Consider the following 25948-nt stretch of genomic DNA (forward strand, 5'->3'; position numbering starts at 1 on the left):
ATGATCTGGTCAGAGAAGAGATGGCTCCCTGTGAAATACTTTCATAGAGCTTCTGAAAGAGAAGCTAGTAGGGAAAAAAAAATTGAAGTTGTACATCAAAATAAATCTTTTATTGAAAGTCACTTTATTGATGTTACAATGAGAGTAACATAGAAAACTGTAGTATTGTATTAGCTTTGGAAATGAATACTAATAAAATTGTGCCAGAAATTTAAACCTCAAGTTACAGTGACCTTTAAAAACAGCAAGAGTTTGTTTACTTACAATGTGAGAATAATTTTATAACAGCCATAAAACAAATCACGCTTGCTCAGGAAAGCAGTCGCCACATACATTTCCATTGGTTTTGCCAAAACCTGAAAGTTTTTAAAAGTTTAAGAACCCGAAGTGCAGAGAGAATGTTAAAATGATGCACATCTAAGTATATACACCTGATGGCCTGGTTATCAAAAGTGTGAATCCGCGCTGTGCACACTGCCCAGGTGGCTGTCCTCATCTGCAGATGGTGTCATACCTGCCACACAGTGATGTGGGAAATGAGCACAGGCCTGTGCTAATACCATACTGTGAGCACAGAGACTGCTAATTAGGGAGGACACTCAGTTTCTAAAGTTGTCTTTTGGGGATGCTGTCTGGGGGCATGGGCAACTCTTCCAACAAGTTAGGAAAAAAGTACATGCTTATTCTGAATCAACATTTTTGTTAAGCACTTTTGCAAGTAGTGTTTTAAAAAAAGTTTTCCATACAAAAAAAAGGTGTTGGGTCATTTTTACCCATTGAGAAGACTGATTGTAAAATCACTGATTCTGTGCTTGATTAGAAAAGTAGGGCTTCTAATCAGGCAGTGATACACATGTACAATTTAGCAGGAACTCGTTAGTAGTGCATTAATTCATGTCAGCACTTTCTGTACTGTGTTATCTAATATAACTTAGCACCTCTATATTTAAAGATTTGGGGCTATTTGCATTTTTAGAGCTTAATTATCAAAACAAAAATCACAGCTTGAAATTTACAAAAGGCTGACCCTAAAGTGGATGTTTAGGTGTGTATAGCTTTTTTTAGAAACTGAAACTTGACGGTTTTGTGCACATTATCTTAATAAGATTGCTTAGTCTCACTGTATGCCTCTTTATAAATGAAGCCAAACAACATAATTTGCCTACTTTTGGTTCCAAAAATTCTTAGGAATATGAAATGACCAAGCCCTTGACCAAAACTCTGCCACCCTGGAAGCACCCACAGTATGACACAGGTTCTGTGAACGGAGCAACAAGGACATGCCACTGGGCCACAGTACTAACAGCCAACACAGTAAACATGCAAAGCACATAGATCTGCCTCAGACACCCAGTACCTCTTTCTGCAATCTGTCTGGTAGCCACCTGAGCTCTCCCACATGCTAGGCTTTAGAGTTCTGCATATGGGTGTTCACTCTGCCTTTATGCCAGGGCTAGATGCCTCCTATCTCCCAGAGCTTGCTTTTTATTTCCTCCCTATTCTGCAAGTCACACCCTAGAAAAGATCTCTCAGTGACTTTCCAAGGTTCATGGCCCATGCCAATGTGGAGAAAGCCAACTACAGCCACCTTCCACCCCTAACTTTCTACCGCTAGGGGTCTCCAAATTTCCTCTGCAGCCAAAGGAGGCCCCATCTACCATGACCGATAAAAGTTCCTAATCATGAAGAAACTGCTCCACTGCTACTGAAGGCAGGGCTACTGCAGAAGTCAGCTGGTCCTCCAAGTGTCCCTTGAGCCCAGAGTGGGGTGGATGCACAATTTGTCAGGCCATGGATAGAAAATGGCAGAAATTCTCTTGATAGGTTTTTGTTTTTCAGTGATTGTCTGCAAACTGAACATGCTTCCTGTTTTGGACCATTACGGAGCATGAAAACGGTGTGAGCAGAAACACCACCCTGGGCCTGTTAAAGGTTGCTGCGCTGCCTATGCAGGGGTGGCAGAATGACTCCTGAGTAACAGTCCTTAGTCACCCAGTGTCAGGAGAAAAGCTGCTGCATAAAGCATCCAAGTCTCAGCCATTCATAAAACATCTCAAAGGAGGAAAATAAATGGAAGTCCCCAGTGAAGCCCCATGCCACAGAAATGTTTGCTTTTGTATACATTTTAACCTGGCAGAACAAGAATGAAAAAGCAATTCATGTAGCTTAAAAGAGGAAAAGTGTTTAGGTGGCAACTGTAGAGGAAAACAATTGAAAGGAATATAAGAGAATAAAAATTAGAAAACAGACTGCAAATGGGAGTATGGGTATTTCTTGGAAAACTAACACTGACTGCGAAGCCATGGGGGTACTCATAGTACATCCCCAAGGGCACCCCGCACCTACCACACTGCACAGACAGCTGTCTTGCCTTGGAAGCTATCAGTTCCAAACTGGACTCCTCCCTCCTCGTATACTGCAAGCTGTTCTTTAAGATAAAGCAAAATGGTCTGATCTAAACAAGGGCTAATTACCATGTTTAATAACAAGTATTTAAAATATTGGGTATTTGTGTAAAGCTAAAATATGACAGTAGGAAACGAATGAACTTGATTATAAAACACTGAAAAAAGTGACTCGAAATACTGTATTTCCTCTGGCTGAAAGATAGTTGTAAAAAGCATAAAATCTGAAAAAAAGGTAGCAGGTAAATTATAGAAAAAAGATGTAGAAATTTGGACAGGATTAAATTATGCTAATTGGCAAGGGGATCAACAAAAAAGAATGAAGAATGTAAGCTGATTAAAGAATTTGAAATGTCCTTCACTGGAAGTAACAAAGTCTTTTTATTTCAAAACAAGTTCTTTTAGAAACCTGATCAATCTTACATTAAATTCTATGCCAGGCTGGTATGGTGGTGCATGCCTTTAATCCCAGCACTTGGAAGGCTGAGGCAGGAGGACTGCTGCAATTTCAAGGTCAGCCTGAAACCCTGTGTCACAAAGAAAAAAAAAAAAATTCTATGCGGGACTGACCCTACATAACAAACACAATTTTAAAACAAGAAGAAAGAAGAGAAACTACTGTCACTTAAGCACTAACATCAAACTGAGACAGAAGTTTGTTATTTTAAGCCCATATTTGCTATATTCATCACTTTTCTTCCCAAGAAACAACTCTGACAATAGGTTCTTTCTGAGGCACCAAGTTTCTTTAAAAACCCAACTATGGCCAACGAGCTCTCACTGTGCTGTGGCTGGTTGAGAAGCACTGACCAGTTCCTTTCTGCACACTAAAGTGACTGCAGGTCATCATTTAGCTTGCTGAATCCCAGGGATTCCCAGACACAGAGAACACTGGCCAGTCCACCCCTTCAGGACTCCCTGTCACATCATATTGTCCTGCTGACGCTCCATGGAGGAGTTCACATGTTCCTTTGCACAAGAAACAGTAATAACTGGAAAAATTAAACATCTCAGGCAGCACAACTGTGACCAGAACTTTTGAGGGAAAAAGGCATTCACCAAACCATAGAGCCAAACAGCTAACTACTGTGCTGAGCAGTATCCATAGCAAGTGGGAATATCAATGTTAGAAGCAGGAAACAAACTGCCACATTGCCTGGAAGTTTCTCTCCAAAATGTGTATTTTAAAAGTAACAATTGCTGTGCTTCTAGTTCATGCTATGAGTCCATTCTATCTACCTCAGTGAATGAAAAGTCAAAATGTTTCAATGCAGCACTTTAGATCAGCCATGAGTGTACATACAGATACTTCTCAAAACTACCCCTCACAACTAAAATTTGTCAAAGAATTCCACAAATGCCTTCTAACAATGTTTAAACATGGGAGATAGAGTAGATGCTCAGAATAGCACATGAAAGCTACTGTATTTAGAATCACACTCTCTACAAATAAAACGAAACACCTTTCATTTCCATGTGAAAATCGTTACCAAGGAGTATTACAAATCATACTTATTGAACAACTGTATCTCCCAAAAGGCACATTATAATGATTTTCATTTGAAATACTAGTTTTAGATAAAAATAACTGAGCAAGTAAGAAAAATAAATAGTTTAGCTAGGTAGGTAGATGATCAGTTGACTAGCTAGCCATTTGTGGATTCCTTCAACCAAGGGCTTGTGTAACTATAACTAGGAAGCACATTTACATGAGGCACCTTATATATTCAAATCTATAATCTCTTTTATAGTCAAAATAAATCTTAGCCTTTTATACACTCAATACCAGAAAACATTCAGTGCACATTTAAAGTGATCCTGGTCAAAAGTCGCTTTATTTGCTACGTCTTTCAACCTGTGTGCCCTTCTATCCTTGGCTGGAGCTAGCAATAACACTGCTCAGCCAGCTGGGTCTGACATAGCTTTACTGAGGCTTCAACAATTGCACGCCTTCCTATCACCAACAGTGCTGTTTCCCACTGTATAATTTTGGATGGTTAAATTGCTTTCCCAAAATTTTCAAAGACTTTCAGAAGAGGGCCCCCTTACAAAAGACATGATCACAGAGTATCTAACTTGGCCCTTCAGTTTGGGCACCTGTAATGCTTACACATGGAGATGACATGGATTTTGTCCACGGAAATCACTGGAAGAAATAAATGTCAAAGACATTTCTGAAATCTCATTACTCTCAAAAAAGAGAGGCAAGCAGAAGACAACCTCGTGGCAGACCACGTGACTACCTGGACCACCAATTTCTGATCTTGTTAGGTGGAGTACTCTTTCTCTTGAAGTAACAGAGCTGCATGTGACAGCATAAAACTTTGGTTTTTTTTTTTTTTTTTTTTTTTTTTTTTTTTTTTTGATGGGGCTTTAAACATAAGTGCTCATTTTTCTAGGGATTACAAATTATAGGGCTCGAAACATCAGATTCTTGCCCCCACCAGTTGTTTATGTGACTTCACAGCTGCTGCATTATTATGGCTTTAAATCTTATTTAACCCTTGATGCCCTGTTGAGGCTTCTGAGCACAGTGGAACTGTCCATCACCTTGCTTCAAAGTTAGTGCAAAACGACTTGCTGGGCCTCAGTCCCAGGAATGACAAGTATCCTTAAGGAACAGCATGAAGTCTGTTTCTGTTGCACAAGTCGTTCTTTCCCTAGATGAGAGTGACCACAACGTTTCTCAGGAGCCAGAACTTCAGGCTAGAAAGCGCTGGAGGACTGGCAAGATGGAAGCTACTGGGTCTCAAGGGTCTTTGGTGCCTCTGTCTAATCACAGCAGCACACACCACCGGGGGCTCACCAGCCTTTAGGAGAGACTAGCAGATATGCTCTGGTACCAAAAGAGAAAGCCACTGAAACAGACACTGTGTATGCCCAGGAGAGTAAACTGGCTAGCTATTTCCCAGGGAGCAGCCAGCTGGCCACGGAGGGTCCCAAGGCAGCTGTGCTACTGGCCTTCTGCTTTGACGAACTACAGTCTCAGTGGGCATTTTATTGTCTCACTTGGCCACTCCACAAGACTGCCTCCTGTAACACAGTTTAGGGGATTCCACCTTTTAGACACATACCAGCTACACAGAGACAGCTACAGCACTGACCACTCTACATCACCTGCCTGTATGCACTAAAGACCACAGGACGAGGATGGATCATGACAGACTGTTTTTAGACATTTGGCAAAATACACTTGTGTGTAACAGCTGCTTTTTTGAATTTTAAAAATGTTTACATATGTACAACTGTTCTTGTATGCTCATATAAATATGAAAGGTAAAAACAAAACAAAAATAAAAATACATGTTTAAAGTTAGCATATGGGATATTGGCCTTTCAAGGCTTTAAGGTTCTGCAGAAAAATCCTATATGCTTTTAGCCCTGCATGCTAGTTTCTATTATGGGATGTTGTTTTCTTAATTATGGAAAACAATGAATAGAGGCTTCATGCATAGAGCATTACTGTTTACAATGAGGGTGTGCTTCAGAAGGTCAGGTTCTGAATCCACTACTGTCCTTTAGGAAACTTGCTACATTTGGGTCATGTGAGTTAATTTTATTGATATTTCTATGTATATTATATATATGTATTTGTCATGTGACTTGTCCATTAACCTACCAGTACCAGTTCCATGTTAGAGCACAACACTACAGTAGTTTGTTTCATGGTTCAATTAAATCCTAAGCCAATGACAAAAAGAAAATGATATCCAGATGTGAGAGCTGACTTCCTCTTCTCTGTGGCATCTCTGAGGGTCTTCGAAGTGTCTGCAGAGTGGAAAGATTTGCAGTGATTCCGGAGACTGGGTTTCTATAAAAGTTGAAGTAAACAGTTTTCGATGTGTCACATGTAAACAGTGGATCTTAAATGGATGTCTCCCAGAGCTGCAAAACAGAGAAAAGCAGAGTTGCACACTGTGAAAGCAGAAAAGCAGACAACAGCTCTGAGCTACGAGGGGAGAGAGTCACCGACTGTACCCTTCTCACAGCACTGTGATGCACATGCTTGCAAAGGCCACTGTTGACCTCTTTCTTCTCCACCTGCATCTCAGCCTTTTTAACAACTTCCACCCTTTGACACACTCAAAAACTTCACACCTTCATTTAATGTTCTTTGATGCTTTGAATAAAGTAAATATTCACATGAAATAAGAAAAATCTTAAATGTCATGTTGGGCCTGGTGTGGCGGCACACGCCTGTAATCTCAGCTACGTGGGAGGCAGAGGTGAGAACAGCACAAGTTCCAGGCCTGCTTGGCCTGGAGAGAGCCTGGCAACACAGTGAATCCTCATCACCAAGTGCAATGAAAATATTTCTTAAACTACACACACCCTCCATCCCCCTGCCTCCTGATAGAACCAGCCAGCGCGGTGGCTCTCAGCGGATGGACGCTGTCTGCCTCAGGCTGGTGTGCTCTGTGTTTATTAAAAGGACATCCATCCCATCCTTTAAGGCCCAAGATCACTCCGCTGGGAGGGTTCTCTGAGCTCCCACTGCCTACTGGCGAGAGGAGTTAAGTGGGGGCTGCGGGGTGTCCAAGGGAAAGATTTGGTCTGATGCTCAAACAATGGACTGCAGTGGGGAAGAAACAAGGGCCTCAGAGAGCCTTAGTTGCTTTGCATATGCATATGAATGCTGAGTAATAAGTGACATCTGGCAGGGAAGAGGAATAAATGAATGGCACCAAGGAGAGCTGAGTGTTTTGGGGAGGAAACACAAGCAGCAGGGCTACTGATCAGATCTGCTTCTCCACCGCCCAGAGAGGCAGCCCAAAGTCCGGCCACCAATGCTTCAGGACTCTGCCCCATGCTTCTGCAGCTGTCCTGCAGTGGTGAGACTAGACCAGACCTTCTATGTTACTCTCCTGGCAGCAGAAGGGGGCGAGGACCAGTCTTTTCTTCTAGAGAGCTGTCATATCCACGGGCTCTCAGGTGGTAAGGTCTCCAGCAACCCACACCCCAGCAAGACAGCGGTGGAGGAAATATCTCCAACCTGATGAAGCAAAACAGTGATCTAGACAATTTAGCAGGGAAAAAGTGGGGTCCTACCCTTAGCCGACTCTCTGAGGTAGGGGGAAAGGGCAGCAAACCTAAATTTCACCATCACACATCATATCCTGAAGGGGTCATCTATCAAAATGTCTTTTAGGACCAAGAAACTGCATGCTGGGAAACTGAGCTATTTTGTTATCTTCTATTTTTTACCATTAACCTACTATTAACCTACAGAGGTAAGTTTAATAAAACACCAATCCTTTGTAAAAGATTTTCTAATTGCAGTGATTGAATCATCTTTTAATGATGTCTGAATGATCTAACTATTTTAATGATTCTTTTTTTTTTTTTGCGTTTTTTGAGACAGGGTAGTTCAGAGTAGCGTGGAACTCAGTGATCCTCCTGCCTCAGCTTTGAGAATGCTGAGACTGCAGGTGTGCACCACCACACCCAGCTCAAGCCCTTTAGTACTGGTGGGTTTTCTTACAGACTTTGGTTTGACTGAGATAAAATTTGAGTGATCCAGAATTACCTTAGACCCCATCACATCAAAGAGGCGCTCAGATACCTAACAAGACCAAAAAGTTGAGGGACTGAGGGCCCACTAGTAGATAAATAAGTCAAGTTTTTAAAATTAGTTTTGTATATTTTACAAAAAATAAAATATCTAACAAAATAAGTAACTAACAATAGTTAATATAATATATATCATCATTATCTTTAAAATAGTTACTCAGAGTACAAGACACAGACAAAAAAAGATTCTCTGTTACAAAGAAAAAACAAACAGCTCAAAACTTTGTTTTCACTGGACTAATAGAAACTAACAGTATACGTGAAACAAATTAGCATATATATTAAAATATTTTTGAAACTACAAAATAGGTAATTTGGAGAATTACTTAAACTATATATATATATATATAAGTTTCTCACATAAAGCAAGCTATTTGATATTTAAGCTTGTGTGTGCCTTATTTCACTTAACACTACGTTCTCAAGTTGTATCCATTTACCTAAAAATGTCTCACATTTATCTTTAGGGCAGAGTAGTATCCTATTGTATCTAAATACATTTTCCTTATCCACTCATCTGCTGACAGGCCTGTATATGCTGTTTCTAAAATTTAGCTATTATAAACTGTGCTGCTATCAACATGGATATGCATGTATCCCTGTCATACGATGATTTTAACTCTTTTGGGAAGATACCTAGAAGGGAGTTATCTGGGTCAAAAGAAATTTCAATTTTGTTGTTGTTGTTTTTGAGGAATCTCCAAATTGGTTTCCATAGTGATTGTACTACTTTACATTCTCGCTAACAATGCAGAAAGGTTCCTTTTCCCCCACATCCTTGCCAGCATTTATTATTAGAGTTTTTGGTGATAGCCATTGTTCCTATCTCAAAATAGTTTCAATCTGCATTTCTCTAGCGGTCAGAGATGTTGAACATTTTTTCATATATTTATTCTGTCAGGGTTTTTAAAGCTTGTTCTTCCTTTGACATTATTTCTATCAAGATCAACACAGAGTAACTGGCCACAGCAGAGTCTGGGAATCTGAGGGAACGGCCTCTCTCACTTAAACTTCTGAGGTGCATCTGCCTCTCTAAGCCCCATCTTACCTCAGGCTGCACATCAGGGAGGTGCTCCAGGAATCTTGTGAGATGGTGATATTGTATTTAAACTTTTCTTTTATATCAGTACCAGGGATCGAACTCACAACTGCCTGCTTGCAAGATAGGTGCTTATGCCACTGAGCTAAATCCCCAGCCCCTTTGATTTAAACTTAAAGACCTTGCACAGGTTAGGCAAGTGCTTTACCACTGAGCTACACACCTCCAGCCCTGATCAAGATTTAGTCACAGATTCCCATTTTTAAAATCCTACTGATGTGTTATGAGCAGGTAAAAAGCCTGTGCAAGTGAACTAAACATGGAAATGAGGCTAATTTACCTAAGTCTCCAGCCTTTCTTGGGATACTAAATAACTGATAAAGCAAAATACATGCTTGGTTTTGTGAATTCCTGGTTTTAATATATTAATTAAAATGAATAACAGAAGATGTTAGTATATAGTAATAAATAATATACCCAGAGTATCACTAGATACATCAATGCACATTAAACTAACTTGCAATTATAAATCTGCCCCCCAAACCCCAAGAATCTTCTAATTTTCAATTTTAATTTTTCTGATTTTCTTATGAACAAATTTTAGGAAACATGGCTACTCAAAGATCAAATGGGAATGATTGCGTCCATAAATACAGGGCAGCGTCACCACCTACCCTTGCGCTGTGTCGGTTCACTGCCTTCTCTTCATCAGGAAGCGGGGGCATTGGGTAAGGGTATTTTCTGCTGGACGCAATAGACCCAGTTGACGAAGAAGGAGACTTGGCAGGAGATAAAGTCCTGAGACGTCGAGAACACAGAAATGGGTATCACACAGTTGCCAAAAACCCTTTCCAAATACCTGAAAAGTGGGTTTACAAGAACCCTCTGACGTCTATGTTCATAAGCTCCAACTGCAAAGCATTCACTACCAGGAAAGTATCTCCTTCACCCCCAAAACTGGACTGCTGGAATTTTAGCTTCCTAAATCCATGAATGCAACAGATTGTTTACATGTTACTATTTGGAATCACACTTTTCAACTAGAAAACCAGCAATGAAGTCGCCTCTAAAATAGATTTAAAAAACTAACATAGAAAAAAATAAAACTATTTAAGAGTTCGTACTGGTAAATTAAGTGCACAGCATATTAATATTCTGCTTTATTTTTACCATTTAATATGAAGTGTGTCAAAGTACAATACTTCTAATTAAGATCTTAAAATATATTACCACTGATATATTCACTAGTTGCTAAATCACATACTAGTTTACACAAAACTCATGCATTTGGAGGCCAGTGTGTTAGTTGTGAGAGAACAAAGGCAAATACAAGGACTATAATAATAAATTAGTAAACATGCAAGCAGTAAGGAGTGCAGTTTCAGCCAAACAAAGTCTGATGAGAACATACAAAAATGGCCTGACACAAGTGTACAATCAGCATTGCTGAGAAGCAGAGGTGTGTTATGTGGGCCTTGCCTGGTGCTTGTATCTGTAATGGTCATGTATGCAACTACACTAGGTGTGCCAGGAGAGCCAGGCCTGCTAACTTGTCTTTAAGAGTGGGAAAAACAAAGCTGAGTGAAAACATCCCATTCAGAGCACATCAATGGAAAACAGTCATGATTTCTCTGCTATCTCCTTCCCAAATACCGTTCTATGCACCCTTGACTTCTTAATTCCTGGTACGAGGTGGCAAAGACTTGTATCAAGAACTGGCCCACTGCCACATTCTAGAGCATGTATTTATTCCAGCAGGATGTAGTTCTATACTATGACTGAGCAGGGAAGGAGGTGCGGAGGGGAATTGGCACTGGATAGGGCATGATCTACTGCCTACCCTGCCTTGGGTTCCCACCTCGATCACATCCTTGGCTCTGCTTTTGCAGAGCTACCTTCATTTTCACTTTACAGACACTGAATTCAAACTGAAGTTTGAAGATCACTTTTCCTATCAACTCTGAGAACCAGGTGAACATTCTTCATCAATTATAGGAATCAATGGTAGTTCTGTAAGAATATTAAGTACTTCAAATGCGCTGAAGTTCTATCAAAACAATACACAATGAATATTTTTCTATTTCAGAAATTAATCTACTTTAGTAACACATTTTAAAAGGACTAAGATATTTTATGCATAAAATGAGGACAAGTTTATGCATTTAAGTACTGAATGCATCTTTCTAAAATGAAGGCTATTACCAGGGTTTCAGCTTTTTAGCCTAAACATTATTGGTAAGAAATCCAAGTTCAGGAAAGCTAGTTAGGTATGCAAACACATAACCAAATCTTATTTACTTTAGGGACCATGCAAAACAAGCCTTTGTATTTATTTTTCTTTTTTGTTTTGTCTTTTTGAGACAAGGTTTCACTATGCATTCAGGCTGGCCTCAAACTCACAGTGATCCTCTGCCTCAGCCTCCCAAGGGCTGGGATTATAGGCCTGCACCACCACACCTAGCTAAGCCCTCTTTTTAATTTGCTGTAATGAGTGTGTTCAGAGCAGGAGTTCTTAGCTCTCAGCTTCATAGCCACGCCAGCTTCAGCCTGATCATAAATCAGCCACGTCCATTTACAAAGCCATTTCAGTGAGGAGTGCTGGAAGCACAGTCTTCCCTTGCAAATCTTTCCTGAAGCAAAGCCACTAATGGTTGAAAATAAAAACTGGAAGTAATCTCTAGAACCCCAAAGAAACCACACTCGATTGCCTCTTACACTATATACTCATTAACAGACACTCCTAGTGCTAAGAGGGAGAAGGAACTGGGGTGAGGGAGCAGGTCCTGGGGGGGGGGGTGGAGAAAGCTACAGTAGGACTGAAAAATAAAACCAGAGAACAGGGCAGATTAGTTTAAGGAAAATAAGCTCACTATTTTCCATCAATGTCCGAGGATTCTCAGTTACAGCATGGTTTTCACTTAAAAGCCGGGCAGGAGCCCAGCCCAATCACTCATGAAGTAAAGTGAACCTCTGCATAAATGCCAGCCATTATCATTACTTGATTAAAAAAATAATCATCACAACTGTTGTAGCCATAATTAGAATTACAGTGAAAGTGTGCTTTTGTGCCAGTGGGTTGTGGTATGTGTTGAGATACTTCAGACTTTCTAGGCTTTTTATTTTTGCAGCTATAAGGTAATTTTAGTTCCACTCTGCTACTCAAGACGCCTAAAGCAAACCAGTCACATGAAGAAGACACAGTCACTCTTCATTCATTTTTAGAATAGCCAGAACCAGGACTAAAGTGCCTCAGACAGGGCTTAAGTATCAATACTCGCTCCACTGTTTTTCAGAAAGTGTAGGAAAGAGAAACCCACAGAGGTCACACAGAGCCACCTGCAATTCTGGATCTAACACACACTAACTCTGCTCTAACACAACTAACCCTGTGCCTCAGCTTCGTCCAAGCACAGCAATGGAATAGTGATGCCTATAACTCATGATGCAAGACATGAAGCTCACAGTGGGCACTTGATATATGACAGTTACAATTATTAATCTATTTTCAGAGTCATGTGAAAATAGAAATGTCAGACAATGCAAAATTAAAAAACACTGATGAAGTGAGTGATCCCCTAGGTAACACTCAGGGTGAAGGACATCTTCCAAGCCTAGGTAAAGCAGTGTCACCAACAGAACTTGTTCCAGGCTCTGGGAGTGGTGATGATATGCTCTCACCCTTATTTCACCTGCTCCTTCCTGGTGGCCCTAATACATGCTGAGGACAACTTGACCACTGTCACACGGGAGCTGGGGAGGGTGTCTGCTCACTCAGGTCCTACAGGTGCTGGCCTCACGTTTTACAGTGGCACAGCACTAGGTTGTAAGTGCTATACCATATTTGGGACTACTTTACTGTGGTCACAGAAGTCCCCAATGCATTTAGATAAAATACCACAAATCCAGTACCATGTGGTTGATTAACATGACCTTTGACTTCACTGACGGTTTGGGTGGGGTAGGTCCCCTGAATGACCTGCTGGCAGATGAAGCCAATGTGAGTGTAAGCAGAGGGTTGGCAGAGCATAAACCAAAGTACAGATGTACTGAGACCTTGCTGGTAAGACCCAGCTTAGATGGAGAGTGGATGAAATTCTCTGTCACATTAGAATCATGGTGTTAAAAGCTCCGGGTCACCTCAATTATTCATCACTGTCGCAGAAATTCGGAGTCAATTTTCAAGTCTTACTAGCATAACCCTTACCATTCCCCCAAAGGACATATGCATTATTAACTGTCCAGTTACCTTAGAGGACATTTGCCTCTAAGCAAAAATATGAATTTTAAACAATTCTTAATGGGAGTCTCTAGTATAGGAACCAACATCTCATACTCAAAGAAGAGACACAGGAACCCTCTAAAATTTCTCAGGCAGCTTTGCACGTGCAACCAGGGGTGCAGAAGCATTTTCCCATCCACACTGCTTTCAGTCATGCAGCTTCTGGGCAGACCTGGGGGCTGCTTTTAAGAAACATGAACCCTTCTCTGGAAGCTACTCAGCTCACCCAAGGTGGGTGAATTGACTCTTTCGGGGGACCATCTCACCGATTATTGCTGCAAACACGCAAAGTCCATTTAGAACAAAATCTACAACCCACACAGGACCAAAGTTGTTCTGTTTTGGTTCCATGGCTAGTACAAATTACAATCTGCCCACAAGCCTCAGTAAAATGCAGGTGAGCCACAATTCCACGGAGCATTCAAAATCAGCTTACCTGTCTTCCTGACGCTGGCCATCTTGGGAGCTACAGGTGAGGGTGGGATGTTTGAACGTGAGAGTATGTGCATGAGTGTGGGGAAGTGTGGGAAGCAGGACGGGGCAGGAGTGAAGGGCTGGGTATAAAAGCAGGACGTACTTTTGTGAGCAGGCAGGAGTTATGCTTTCCTTGGGGTATATGCAAATGTTATGGATCAAATTAAAATGCAGGTAAGTCTAATCATTTTCTCAAACTGTAATGACTAAACTAAATGGTACACTGGAAGAGAAAGTCACCTTATATGGGTGCTGAGAGTTAACACACACACTTATTTTGGTATCTGTTCAGTGCTAATCCAAGTCATAGTGATACTATAAAAGCTCATTGTTAAATGATGTTCAACATCAGTGTCCACAAAGTAATCAGATATAAAGTGGACATTTGCCTCTATGAAACCTCTCTGGTATTATAAAGAGTGATTTTAAAAAGCCATTAGGAGTTCTTAAGAGATTCTCTCTGACCTCTAATGTTACACAGAGTTGCAATGAATTGAATAAATGTGACAGTTTATATTATATAGGGATGTTCTTCTCTGTGTCAAATACATGCTTCTTTGCTGCTTCCTATTCTAGTAGCAGTGCTAAACATTCCTTACTAGCATTAAGAAAATTTTTTGTGGCAATGCCATGAAGCGCTCTTCGTGGCATTAGTCCTTCCCTGGTAGCAAATGTTATATTACACAAAGAGAACCTACACTCCCTGGTTTTTTCAGTGAGGGCAAATACTTGTTTTTACTGAACATAAAATTTCACTTCTTTTCTTGTTTTCTTCCTTGAGTTTTCATATGTACTATGCATTCTCAGGCAGTAAGTAGGAAAAATGCATTATGAAACTGCTGGATCTAGAAATTAAACTGCTGAGGTTAATAGTGCTCCTTTATTAGTGAAGGTATGTGTCATGCCCATAGAACGTTACATAGCATCAAATGAAGAGGAAGCTACTAAAAAGCTTAAGGTGGCGACAGGGACATGCACTAAATGGCAACCCCTCAAATGGCAGCAAAGAAACAGGACCCTCTTCCATCTATACAAACTTGTATGAGGAGATACAAGATAGAGAGCCAGTCACAGTACAAGATTCGTATGTGCTGGAAGAGTTTGAAAAGGATAAAAATTAATTTATAAAATACCTAAAGTATGGTCCTTCAGTGTTTTTATTCACATCTTCTACCCACTTAGCTACATTATAGTCTCTTTTGAACCATGGATTTAAATACCTGCAGAAAGCAATGGAAGGAACAAAGAAAGCAGAACAAGATAGAAAAATCTGAAAAAACACAGCACAAGCTTAGCAAGGATGTCTTCACCCTCCATATGCAAGTGACTATGGCAAATAAACCAGGATGGGCACTGGGTGATTATGAGGTAGCTTATATATAAATACATATATATATATATATATACATACACAATGGCCTGGGAATAATTCAGCTATAGCAAGGCTCAAGGCATCCTCAAATGTATCCAGCAGCTCTGGGAAGGCCTTTGCCAGTGGCTTCCAAAGCAAATCAGAGCTCCCTTCCAATCGCAGTCCTGTCAGCTCTCCCGCTCGCCCACCTCCACGTGCCTTTTCCCAGGCCACTGCGGATTTGGTTCCTCATTTTTCAAATGGCAATTGTGCTTTTTGAAAACATTCAGGAGGCCACAATTCCAATCTGTCATTGGAGTATATAAAACCCCAAGAACAACTGCAAAGAGCAAATTTTCTTTTCAATACAAGAAGGCAGCTTTTCATGGCCACTGTCTCATTCCCTATTATTTTGCACTCAAGCTGGGATGCACAGAAAGTACTTCCGGTCAGCTGGGGAAGAAGCAGAGGAGGTCCACTGGGGCTAGTGGGTCCCAAAGCACAGGAAGTACAGTCTACACAGGGCTCCACAACCTTGGGGATGGGGCTAGTGATTCAGCGGCAGGCAGCGGCAATGCTCCTCTGAGCCCTCCAGACCGAGGCCTCCTGGTACTGTCAGGAAATGGCCCTCAGGATTGCCTTCCAGGAATCTGATTTTGAATTGAGTGAAGGACTTGCACAGTGACAGCGACCTCAGCTAGCATTTCCCTGGTGCATCTGGCAACGTCTCCATCAGCATGACTGTGCAGATGTTAAAGGCAATAAATCTGGAGATGTGGTCATTATTCACCCCAGAATCTCCTTTGATTTTTACATTGAGGGAACAACTAAGAACGCATCCCCTTAGAATTTGGCCTTGTAGAACAATACAGATTTAATAAATTTAGTAGTACAAGAATTTGGAGGTTTGACTGGGCTTTTTCATTTTAAAAACAGTAACTTCTAAAAAGAGTATAGGCAATGGAGATTCAAGCTCTACAACATTTAAATATTATAAAATACATTATTTGTTTCTAAAGTTTGCATTTACTCTTCATATCCTTGAGCTGTTTGTAAATATGTTTAAAACCAAAACTACATTTCCACAGTAACAATTTTAAAGACAGGTTATTTTTCATGGCCTGTCCTTCAAGTGTGACTCATAAACAAGGAACTCTACAAAATAACTTGATGATTTTCTCTTTTTAAAAAGGTGTTATTTCTTGTTATACTTTTTAAATTACTTTTAATTTACATTTATTTCTAGGAAACAGGGGCTGACTGTGTGTTCCAGGCTTCCAAGCTGACCTAAAGTCGCAATGATCCTCCTACCAGCTTCCCAGGCATTGTGATTACAGGTGTGCGCCACCCCGCCTGACCTTTTTATACTTAATGGCCATCTTTGCTAAGATAACTGTCTTGACTTAGGGGCGACTCGCAATGACTGCCAACTAGTCACAATCACTGCCAACTTGCACTTTTCACAGACATCCCCAAAGCCTGCATAAAGAGCTCCACTGAGACTGAACAAAAAGAAAAAATCAAGAAGCAAGTGCAGCAGCTGATAAAGGCTAGTGAATGCTTTGGCCCGGGGCAAACTGTATTAAAAGCCCATGCAGCTGTCATCAGGTGAAACAGAGCCACACTGCAGTCACCTACAGGGAGATGGCCACTTCGTGGAACAGATGTTTACTTTTCTCACTGAGTATCTCAGCAAATCAAAAGACAGGTGCCATGGCTATTCCATGAAAGCTACAGTTACCTGGCTGGACTTGCACTTGATGGGCTTTTTCCTGTGTTTCAGGAGTAACTCAGAGGATGGGTCACTTCACAGAGCCACTGAAGAGAACTCTGAATTATTGCCCCACCTGGAATCTTACTCAGAAAAGGGTCTTCAGAGGGGACTTCCTGACATCTCTGCGTCACAGCGGCCTGAGTGGTGGCATTCTGTCAAATGTCAATCACCCTGTATGGCTTGACTTGGCTTGTAGCGCAACATGCAAAAAATGCGTCAGACGGGATAGGAGAGCTCTTATGTTCTCCAGGATGGAAAGGCAGAGGAAAATCAGCTGGTGCTGGCTGGACCAGGAGCACCTCTGAGCAGACAGAGGCTCAGTCAAAGATCAAATGACCCTGTTCTCAGCCAAGGAAGGGACTGGAGGGAGATTACGTGGCAGCCCAGAATGAAGGGGCAGGTGGAGACTGACCTGTGATCCAGACTGCCTGTCTGGGGGCTGTCAGAGCCCCCTGGGCTTATGCCTTGGGATGGGACTGTCTGGGCGAGGGAGTGCCCAGGCTCGGGTGCTTGGGGCTCCCTCCTGTAAAAAGACAATATATAATACAAAGTCTAAGCCAAAAAGCTCTTTCACATCATGTACAACAGTGAGGAAGATTCATAAGCTTCGAGTGGGAAAACAATACAACAAATAAGGACATTTTATTTTGTCAGTCTGCGAAGCATGTATTTGTGGTACATGTTGTCATTCATGTCCCAGTTTTCATCACCCTTGGGGATGATGGGGTATTAAAGGCAACACTGAAAGAATGGACCTGAAATACCCCGTTGCTAAAAAGCAAAAACAAAAACAAAGATATCTTTTCCTGTGATCATTTTGCTCCTTTTATAGTCACACAAATGGTATTATTACATCAGAAGCAAATGAGATTACTTAAAAATGTGCCAACATAATTCTTGACATTATATATCAGGAATCATTATATCATTGCAGTGCTATGGATCAAACTCAGGGCCTCGGGCATGCTAGGCAAGTGCACTGCCACTCAGCAACATTCCAGCCCAGGAATCATTTTTAAGAAGTATAAAAATGCATGAATATACAGAGAAATAGTCCCAGTATCAGAAGGTATATGAGAATAGTGCTCTACTTACTTACATAAGTCATGTACTAGAATCAGAAAAGTCTGAAAAATCTGAAGGAATTAATTCAACTCCTTTCTAAGATGACTCTTTTGGGATATCTTATTAAATATTTATCTTATTAAAAATTATAACTTAACTATCTCAAAGCTAGATTTCTCAAAGGCTTCCATAGTAGTATAATTTTCAATTTTATGTGAGTGGAAATTACTCACAGAATTTTAAGAGGTCAGTGAATGCCCTAGAAAATAACTTATGAATATTGCTAAACACTAAATGTTCTTTGGAGCTTAAACTAGCAACTGTAACATACTTCTGGAGTTCTTTTTTTCTACTTAGCAACTGTCAAAGTTTTGCTACAGGGGCCACAGTATTAGAATACTCAATGGTACACGACAGAAGTTCTGTAGAACAGTTTATGGTTTTCATCTGTTTTCTTACGTGCAGTTGAGATAAGCTAAGGAGCTCTTACCAGGTGACCTCATGCAAAACAAACCAAATAACATTCCACGAAAGAGTTTATCAACAACCCCCAAAAGCATCCAAGCGCTTTGGGAATGCATAAGATAAACTCTAACCGATTAGTTATTTATGATGAAGTTCTATGATGCCATTCTGGACCATGCAGTGCTATCACTTGAAATTGTTTATTATTTCTAAGGTAAAGTATCCTCTAATAAACTTTGACAAACCACTTACAAGACAAAACCATTCAGGTGGAAGGTCCAAATTTCAGGGCAATGTTATTATTCCTGGACTGAAAAAGGCAGGGTACATGATGGTAAAGCTAATTTAATTTTCTGACAAGCAGTTAACAAATACCTGCTATTCAGACTTTTTAAGTGTTAGGGCATGAAGAAGCAATAAAGATCCTGGAAATGATAAATACTACTAGACTAAGAAACAAGCAGGAAATCTTAGGTGCCTTAAAAAAGTATGGTTCTTTAAAACCAGGTGGTAACTTCAGTTCAAAAAGATACGGAAAATTAAAGGTTTAAGGAGGCTTTAACTTGTGCTTTCTTATGCTGGAAAAACATTCAAAAAACAAAAAGCAAAGGGTGTTTACTTCATTATTAAAGACATTAAATGAAATTTCCAGCCCACTTCCACTTAAAAAAAAAGTGGCTATCATTTAAAATGAGTAGTGTTGTATTTAGTGACAATAACTCTGCTGAAGAGCAAGTTTAGGTCAAGGCCCTTTTAAAGGTCCTTGGAAGGATCCTTTAAAAGGGGAGCTTATTCCCTAGTCTGAGAGAATGCTTAGATCGCAGCCATGAAGACCTCAGAGCGGTGGTTTCAGGTCCCGAGCACCATCATGCTCCAAGGCACGGGGAGGGTCCCTGATGTTTCCAATCTGCATGTGCAGTGGGAGGAGGAAGGGTGGCCCCTGAAAATGGCTGAACCCCAGGTGATGAGAAGAAAGGGGTGTTATCAAAATTCCCTTTGGAGGGAACCAAGACACCACAATGGCAGGTGACTGGCAGGAGAGCCTGCAGCGAGGGTGAGACCCCCACTGTCAGTGAATATTGGTTTGGGCACAGTTGCGGAGATGCCTATGTAAAAGAGAAAAGCCACGGTTAATTTTTAAAGGGCAAAAAGCATTAAAGAGACAAAACCAAGACCAGAAGCATGGTTTACCAGTTCTTTTGGCTATTTGCTTAATTAATGTTTGACACTAATTACATGGACCTTGGAGTGCCTTTTACCATTAGGAGGTTCAGACTTACTCAGTTGAATTAGATCGAGGTCTAAATCTTTTGCCTCTGATTTTCTTTCTGTTGCCGCCCAGGTTACCTGGAAAAGATGGTTTATAGCCAGATTTCCATACACATAGGTAACTGCTCCATGTCTACCTACATGGCACTTCACCACCCTCAATGAAGCAGGTTGTCACAATGAGCTGTATCCTTAGCCCCTTTCTGTTATTTAGAGACAGGTTCTCTTCAAATCACTAGAAGTTTTCCAGGCTGGGATCCTCCTACCTAGGATCTGCCTGCCTCAGTCTCCCAGAGTGCTGGGATTACGAGCATGTACCACTATACTCAGCTGGACTTACTTCTTTTAAATATAAAAGCTACTTTTTAAACTTCTTCCTCCTAAGGGCATTAACAGCTAGCCCCTCATCTTCTCAGATGAATGGACCAAGAAGTAACACTGTTGTCTGAAAGTGAGGAGGTCTAGTAGGTTTCCTTCTCCACAAACAGAGCAAAGGAGGACAGATGCCATGAATGGCAGGGGAGATAAAACTACTCAAGAATTTCCTTGTCTGTTACCTTACTGTATTTCACCTCTCTCTTTCTTCTGATAAAAGCTCCTTATGCACCTAAGCAAGGGGAGATGGCGATGTGAGGCACTAAGAGGCCCTTGCATCTCCTTTGGAGCTAGCTTTAAATTCATTCTTTTCTGTTTGTCTTAACCAAAGATGACTGTCCTCTATGTTCTTGGGAAGCAGTGGTGGTACAAACCTCAGCAAACTAACATACTGGTGCTACTAAACCCCATCATTTCCCATCCAAGAGGAGAAAAAATAAAATGAAACAAAGCGAACACTGGACTGTCATTCTAAATAGCCTCCTCTGTACTGAGAGAAGAGCCAGGGAGCTTATGGGAATGAATAATCGTGTCTTTCTGCGCAGAGACTACGGAACACAGAATCTGGGGTATGCCTGCAAGCAGTCACAGTGCTGCCCTGTACCTTGCCAAGAGTTACTTCGAGGCCGCCCATTTTCACAGATGTCTGAAATGTGCTTTGTGTCTGGAATCCTTTCACTCCAAGAATGCGAGAGGCCATTTGACCTGAAATTGAAAATATTTTTATATTGTGCAAGATGGAATCAGATGAATGCTTTGAAATCAGTCAGCAAAACTTAGCATCACTGTGTACTAAACAAAATAAATCAAGAAGAAATCTGAAATGAAAGAATGAAAAGAACATGAACATCTTTATGACGAAGGCAGAATTACACAACATTCAATTTAAGAAAAGTCAAATACAATGGAACCCCATTACAGTCGTCCATAAATGAAAAGTACCAGGACTCGATGCAAGCCAAATTCTATTCCCCAGAACACAGCAAGCACGTGCTGCAAAGGCACTGAGTGTTTCAGTGACACAAGCCCAGCTGCAGAGTTGTAATGGGGTCCCACCATAGATGTTTCTTAATTGTAAAGCAATGGCTTCCATTCAAATATCATGAGAACATGGACTTCTAAGAGACTGTATTAAGATTTGCTCAACCAAACCAGGTCCATATTTATAGTTTCTTAAATAATAAAATTATTTTCCAAAAAATTTGGCATTTTTCTTCTCTATAAATTCAAAGAACTAGAATACATGTTGGTTAATTGGCCAATAGCTGAACTGAACAACATGGAGGTCTGTTACAGAAACAGCTCTCACAAAGCCCATGTACCATTGGCCCTTGGCCCTGTCCTGCCAGCTTAAGTCAATCATCTGTAAGAAGCAAAATCTACACACCTACCTTATCCCATTACAAAAGTCTGACAAACTGTACATACTTTAATGTCTAATAATTTGATAGATTTTTAACTGTCTGAAGTAATAAGCGAGTAATATTTTTTAATTATTCATAGGAATATGTTAAACTCTTAAGTGCTTTAAATATTAGCACCATATTTAAAATTGTTTTCATATAACATTCTGTCATTATTTGTTGCTAATAATATCTATGTTTAAAAGAATTTACCACATGGAACTCAGCACAGTTGTTACATGTTAAAGCCCGAGGTTGGAACTTTTCAACATCACTTGCTACTTACAGAATAACTTCTGTTTTGTAAGAAAGGATAACAGAAATTCTGCTGGAACTCATTTATTTCTCTTTACTGTTATACAATTAAAGTTTTTATATTGGACCAAGGAAATATTTATATAAGCAAAATCAAGTAGATCCCTAATCGTCTTCTCCTAACCAATAAACCCTCAATAAATTCAAACATTTAAAAAAAATCTTTCTATAGGCCCCAAACTAGTACTTCTGCCTCTGCTTTAACTTCTAACTTCTATTATCAAAGTGAAAGCTGTCCTTTATGTTTAACAAAATTCCACAGAAAGCAGAGCTCCCAAATCTCACCAGTCCCTTCTACTCTCCTTCTATAAAGACTGAGCATCACTGCAGACTTTTGACAGATAGTTCTGTCTAGGCCACCAGGAAAGCTCATGTTCCCACTTAATAACCTAGCTCTGTGCAAAAGAGTGGATATGCCTACACTCATCTGTGGGGCTACCAAGATTTTTTTCCTATCCATTACACCCCTACTGGCAACTTTAAAGAAATTTCCCATAAGAATATTTTAGCTTCCTTCAATGTAAATATACATCTCACTCCTTAAAATATTTCAATTATTTATTTCTTCTATCCATTTACCATAAAGTAGTCATAAAGCATGCAGAATTTTAAGTGGTGCCAAATACCTTCCGATGCTAGAACCAGAATATATATCATAAATATTTAAGATGTATAAATACTATATTAACCTCACCTTACTGTTATAAAACTCAGGCAAATATTAAGCATATTTAAATTAATTTATCAACTAAGGTATACATCACATATCCAAACAGTCATTCCAGAAAGAAAAGGCAAAATCAGAATATTCAAATACATGATTCACAGAGAAGCAATCTGTTTCACAGCAAGCTTAGCTTGTATATACATGAAATTTTTAAAAATTCAAGACAGCACTTATATTACCAATCTATGTTAACTGCTTTTATTGAAGCATGACAGTAACCTTTTTCTTTGACTACCAAATATGACATAAAGCTCACCATTTAAAAAATATTATTAAAATACTATGTCAGTTTCTATAGCAACTTGGTTTCTTAAGCCTTGTAAAAGCAAGACTAAAATACCCTGGGGCTTCTATGCAGATTTAAATTGTTTTGTTTTGTTTCAATTTTGTGGCCTGATTTGTATACTGAGTGGTTCTGAGCATATGGCATTTTGAAATAGAGTAATCAAAGAACAAAGGATACTATTTTTTAACATTCAAGAAAGAAGGAAGAAGTAATCAAACCTGCTGCAAAATAATGAAATGTTCTGACTAATGGAATAATGTGGGATGGAACAGGTAGAAATCTGAAAATGCGACAGAAAGGCAGACCTCTTCTTAGAACTAGATGCGGAGTTTGTGCTGACTCCTGGAGGGATGTCGCTATAAAAAGAGTCGCCATCTCCGGGCTTTTTTACATAATCTCCCTGGGGTAACTGTCTAAGGCATAATAAACATTTCAGAGTCAGAAAACAAGACACACACATGAACACAGACATATACAAATATTATTTCAGGAAAAAAAGAGGTAGGGATAATGATCTACATGAATCAAATCTATAACAACACATAAGATTATTAATAAATGTGATAAGTTAAAGTCATTCTAACTGTAGAGATCAGAAATACAATTACTGATGTCTTTATAGATTAGAAGAAAGCTTAACTGGGAGGGAAATGTGGAAAGATGAGATTCTTAAAATTGTAATTTCACTGAAATTGGCGATGTTAGCTGCAGTTTTGCCTTTTAAAAAAATTGATGTGGATGATATGGTAGGACAGTCCTTCCCTAGATAAAGCAGTTTTCTTCCTACTATAGTGAATAAAATCCATAATTTCTGAACATTATGTAATGAATGTAACCTTGACTTTTTTTAACTGACTAGTTTCTAAGGTATTCCATAATTTAATCCAAAAAAATTATTAGTGTGGTATTCATTGTGGCATTTTATTATTTATTTAAAAGAAATATGAAAAAAGTGAAAAAAGACTCCACGTTGAGTCAAAACAGTAATCTTATAATTAAATTGCATTTTGCAAAGGGAGAGAATGTACCAAAGGGAAGAAAAGGTCGCACTTGCAGGTGGATGGGGCGACTTCCAGTGCCTCTCCACTGTCCTGAGAGGATAGTCCACTCTATGTGGGTGCCGACCCCACCATGAACAAGGCTGGCACAAACTTCTCTTACTTCTCCTCAAGGAACCAGGTAGGACCTTTACATGGTGACCCCCAGTCAGCTAAAGCACAGAAGCTAATGTGGTCACCTGTCAACACATGGCCCTCACGTAGCCAAACTACCTTCATTCAACACTGGATTCATCTGCTCAGTGCTAGCGTGCAAGGCGTCTCTCACTAGTGCAGAGCTACAGGTGTTAAACGCAACTGTACTGAAGTAAGTCTCCAAGGAAAGCAAACACGTGGGAATTACTTCTATCTGGTCTCTCTCGAGTTACCGTGATAATCTTGGCTACTTGCAAATGCTAATTTTTTTCCCCCAAAATGCCACTTTCAGGTGTCTGCTTATTTATGTTGATTCTCAGATTGCTGTAAATGCTTAATCATCGTTCTTTTGAATAACTGACTCTCTCATATCACTTCAGTACTATTTGACTCTCCCATTTCAATGCTATTTATTCACACTACTGTAAATCTGAAAAAACATTTTTCAATAGATATAAAGCATGCATTTGTGTTATTTAATCTACTTCCCTATTTTAATGAAAGAAAGAATTTACCACTAAACTAACCTGTAAGACTAATTCTACCCACAAATCTTTGACATAGGCTCCTTCAAAATATGTACTTTTAAATTCTGAGATGAATTAAACTCATGATTATCCTTTTTTTTTACCAGTTGTTATGATATACTGATTTTGTATGAAAAATAAGCTTCTATATTTGTAGTATTAATAATATATGATGAATAACTTATCTTCTTACGCAAGAGATCTTTGATCTCTGGAATCATAATTTGTTTTATCTTGTATCAGTAAAACACTCCTTCAATACTTTAAAAAAATGGCCTCAATGAAATCAAAGTTCTGTATCTTGTCTCAGGGAGGAAACATGTCTTTTGTATTATATTTATTAAAAATAACAGTATATAGTCCTATCAACGTCAAAGTTTCAATAATAATGGTTAATAAATTCTTTTGGTCATTATTATCTTTAATATCCTAATCAGGTATGAGGTATATCTTAATCAGCTATGATGCATATTTTAATCAGGTAAGAGGTATGGCTCAACAATTAATGCCTTAATCAGGTATGAGGTATGTCTCAACAAATTTAAATGAAGTAAAGACAAGCTACCACATAAGAGATCAGAATCATACTTTACTTTCCAAGAAGACCTTGTCTCACATGGTCCAGGTGTTCAGGCATCTATCCTGGCACCTATCAACGCCTTCGTCAGCAGGGACTGTTTTTTTTTTTTTTTTTTTTTTAATGGAACATGATTTACCAGTTTTTTACTGTAACTTCTCTGAAGCCCACAGTCATTTCTGACACAGTGCACAAACACCCTCAATGCCCAACATATCACAATCTGTGGATTTCAGCCCAGGGCCTGGGAAGTTCAGTTGAGTGTGCTTTTGGGGCAACTTCTGATTCACCTGGTCAGACTGGACACTCTTACCTAGATTATCTATCTTCACTGGAAAGTGTCCAAAATATAGAAACTACTTCTGTCTGCATCCTCCTGGAAATACAAGGAATGGATGCACCTTTTTACATAGTAAGTACTTGTGATAGATTATTAATTTGTTAAGAACATTTAGTATCTTTCATTCTCCACTTTTGTAATATGCATTACATGTTTAACAAATGTTTCTGGCTTTAGTGAAGATAAAGATGCTAGTGGTCCATTATCAATAAAATAGTATTTTATTATCTTTTATGAAATATCATAGAAGACCAACCAAATTATGTCCTTAAAATGCTTAACTGAACTTCTTTTTCCAATCCTTTTTAGGTGTCCCTCCTAAATTTTGAGTGTTTTTCATATTTCCTTAAATTTGGAGTCTTTAACACATTAACTGACCTAACCAGTGCTAAAGTATATAATGGGAAAATTAACTCATGTTTCTCATATTATATGCAAATATTTTAGACATGTGCATATTTTTATAAAGAATAACTGAAAAGGAAAAAATACTGTGACTATTTTTCTTCAAAA

General features: G+C 39.5%; 1 protein-coding gene across 31 annotated transcripts in view; it reads right to left on the reverse strand.

Annotated features, from left to right (window-relative positions):
• Positions 1-105: 105 nt before the first annotated feature.
• Adam22 (ADAM metallopeptidase domain 22) overlaps positions 106-25948 on the reverse strand; it is a 237521-nt gene continuing 211678 nt past the window's right edge. For 3 of the 31 annotated variants that reach the window (XM_063243213.1, XM_063243196.1, XM_063243311.1), the window contains 8 exons: positions 23017-23211; positions 20672-20772; positions 19704-19770; positions 17306-17416; positions 14902-14988; positions 13731-13760; positions 9690-9813; positions 106-6290 (listed from right to left, as the gene is read on the reverse strand). In XM_063243213.1, coding sequence (XP_063099283.1) covers positions 6270-6290; positions 9690-9813; positions 13731-13760; positions 14902-14988; positions 17306-17416; positions 19704-19770; positions 20672-20772; positions 23017-23211 — 736 coding nt within the window. In that variant the 3' untranslated portion in view covers positions 106-6269. Of the gene's footprint in view, positions 6291-9689; positions 9814-13730; positions 13761-14901; positions 14989-17305; positions 17417-17499; positions 19530-19699; positions 19771-20671; positions 20773-23016; positions 23212-25948 lie in introns of those variants that run through there. The other 28 variants (XM_063243257.1, XM_063243246.1, XM_063243241.1 and 25 more) reach the window with 19 other exon arrangements.

Source organism: Cavia porcellus, unplaced genomic scaffold, assembly GCF_034190915.1.
Source record: "Cavia porcellus strain 051 isolate PalLab524CR breed Dunkin Hartley unplaced genomic scaffold, mCavPor4.1 scaffold_2, whole genome shotgun sequence".
Lineage (NCBI taxonomy): Eukaryota > Metazoa > Chordata > Mammalia > Rodentia > Caviidae > Cavia > Cavia porcellus.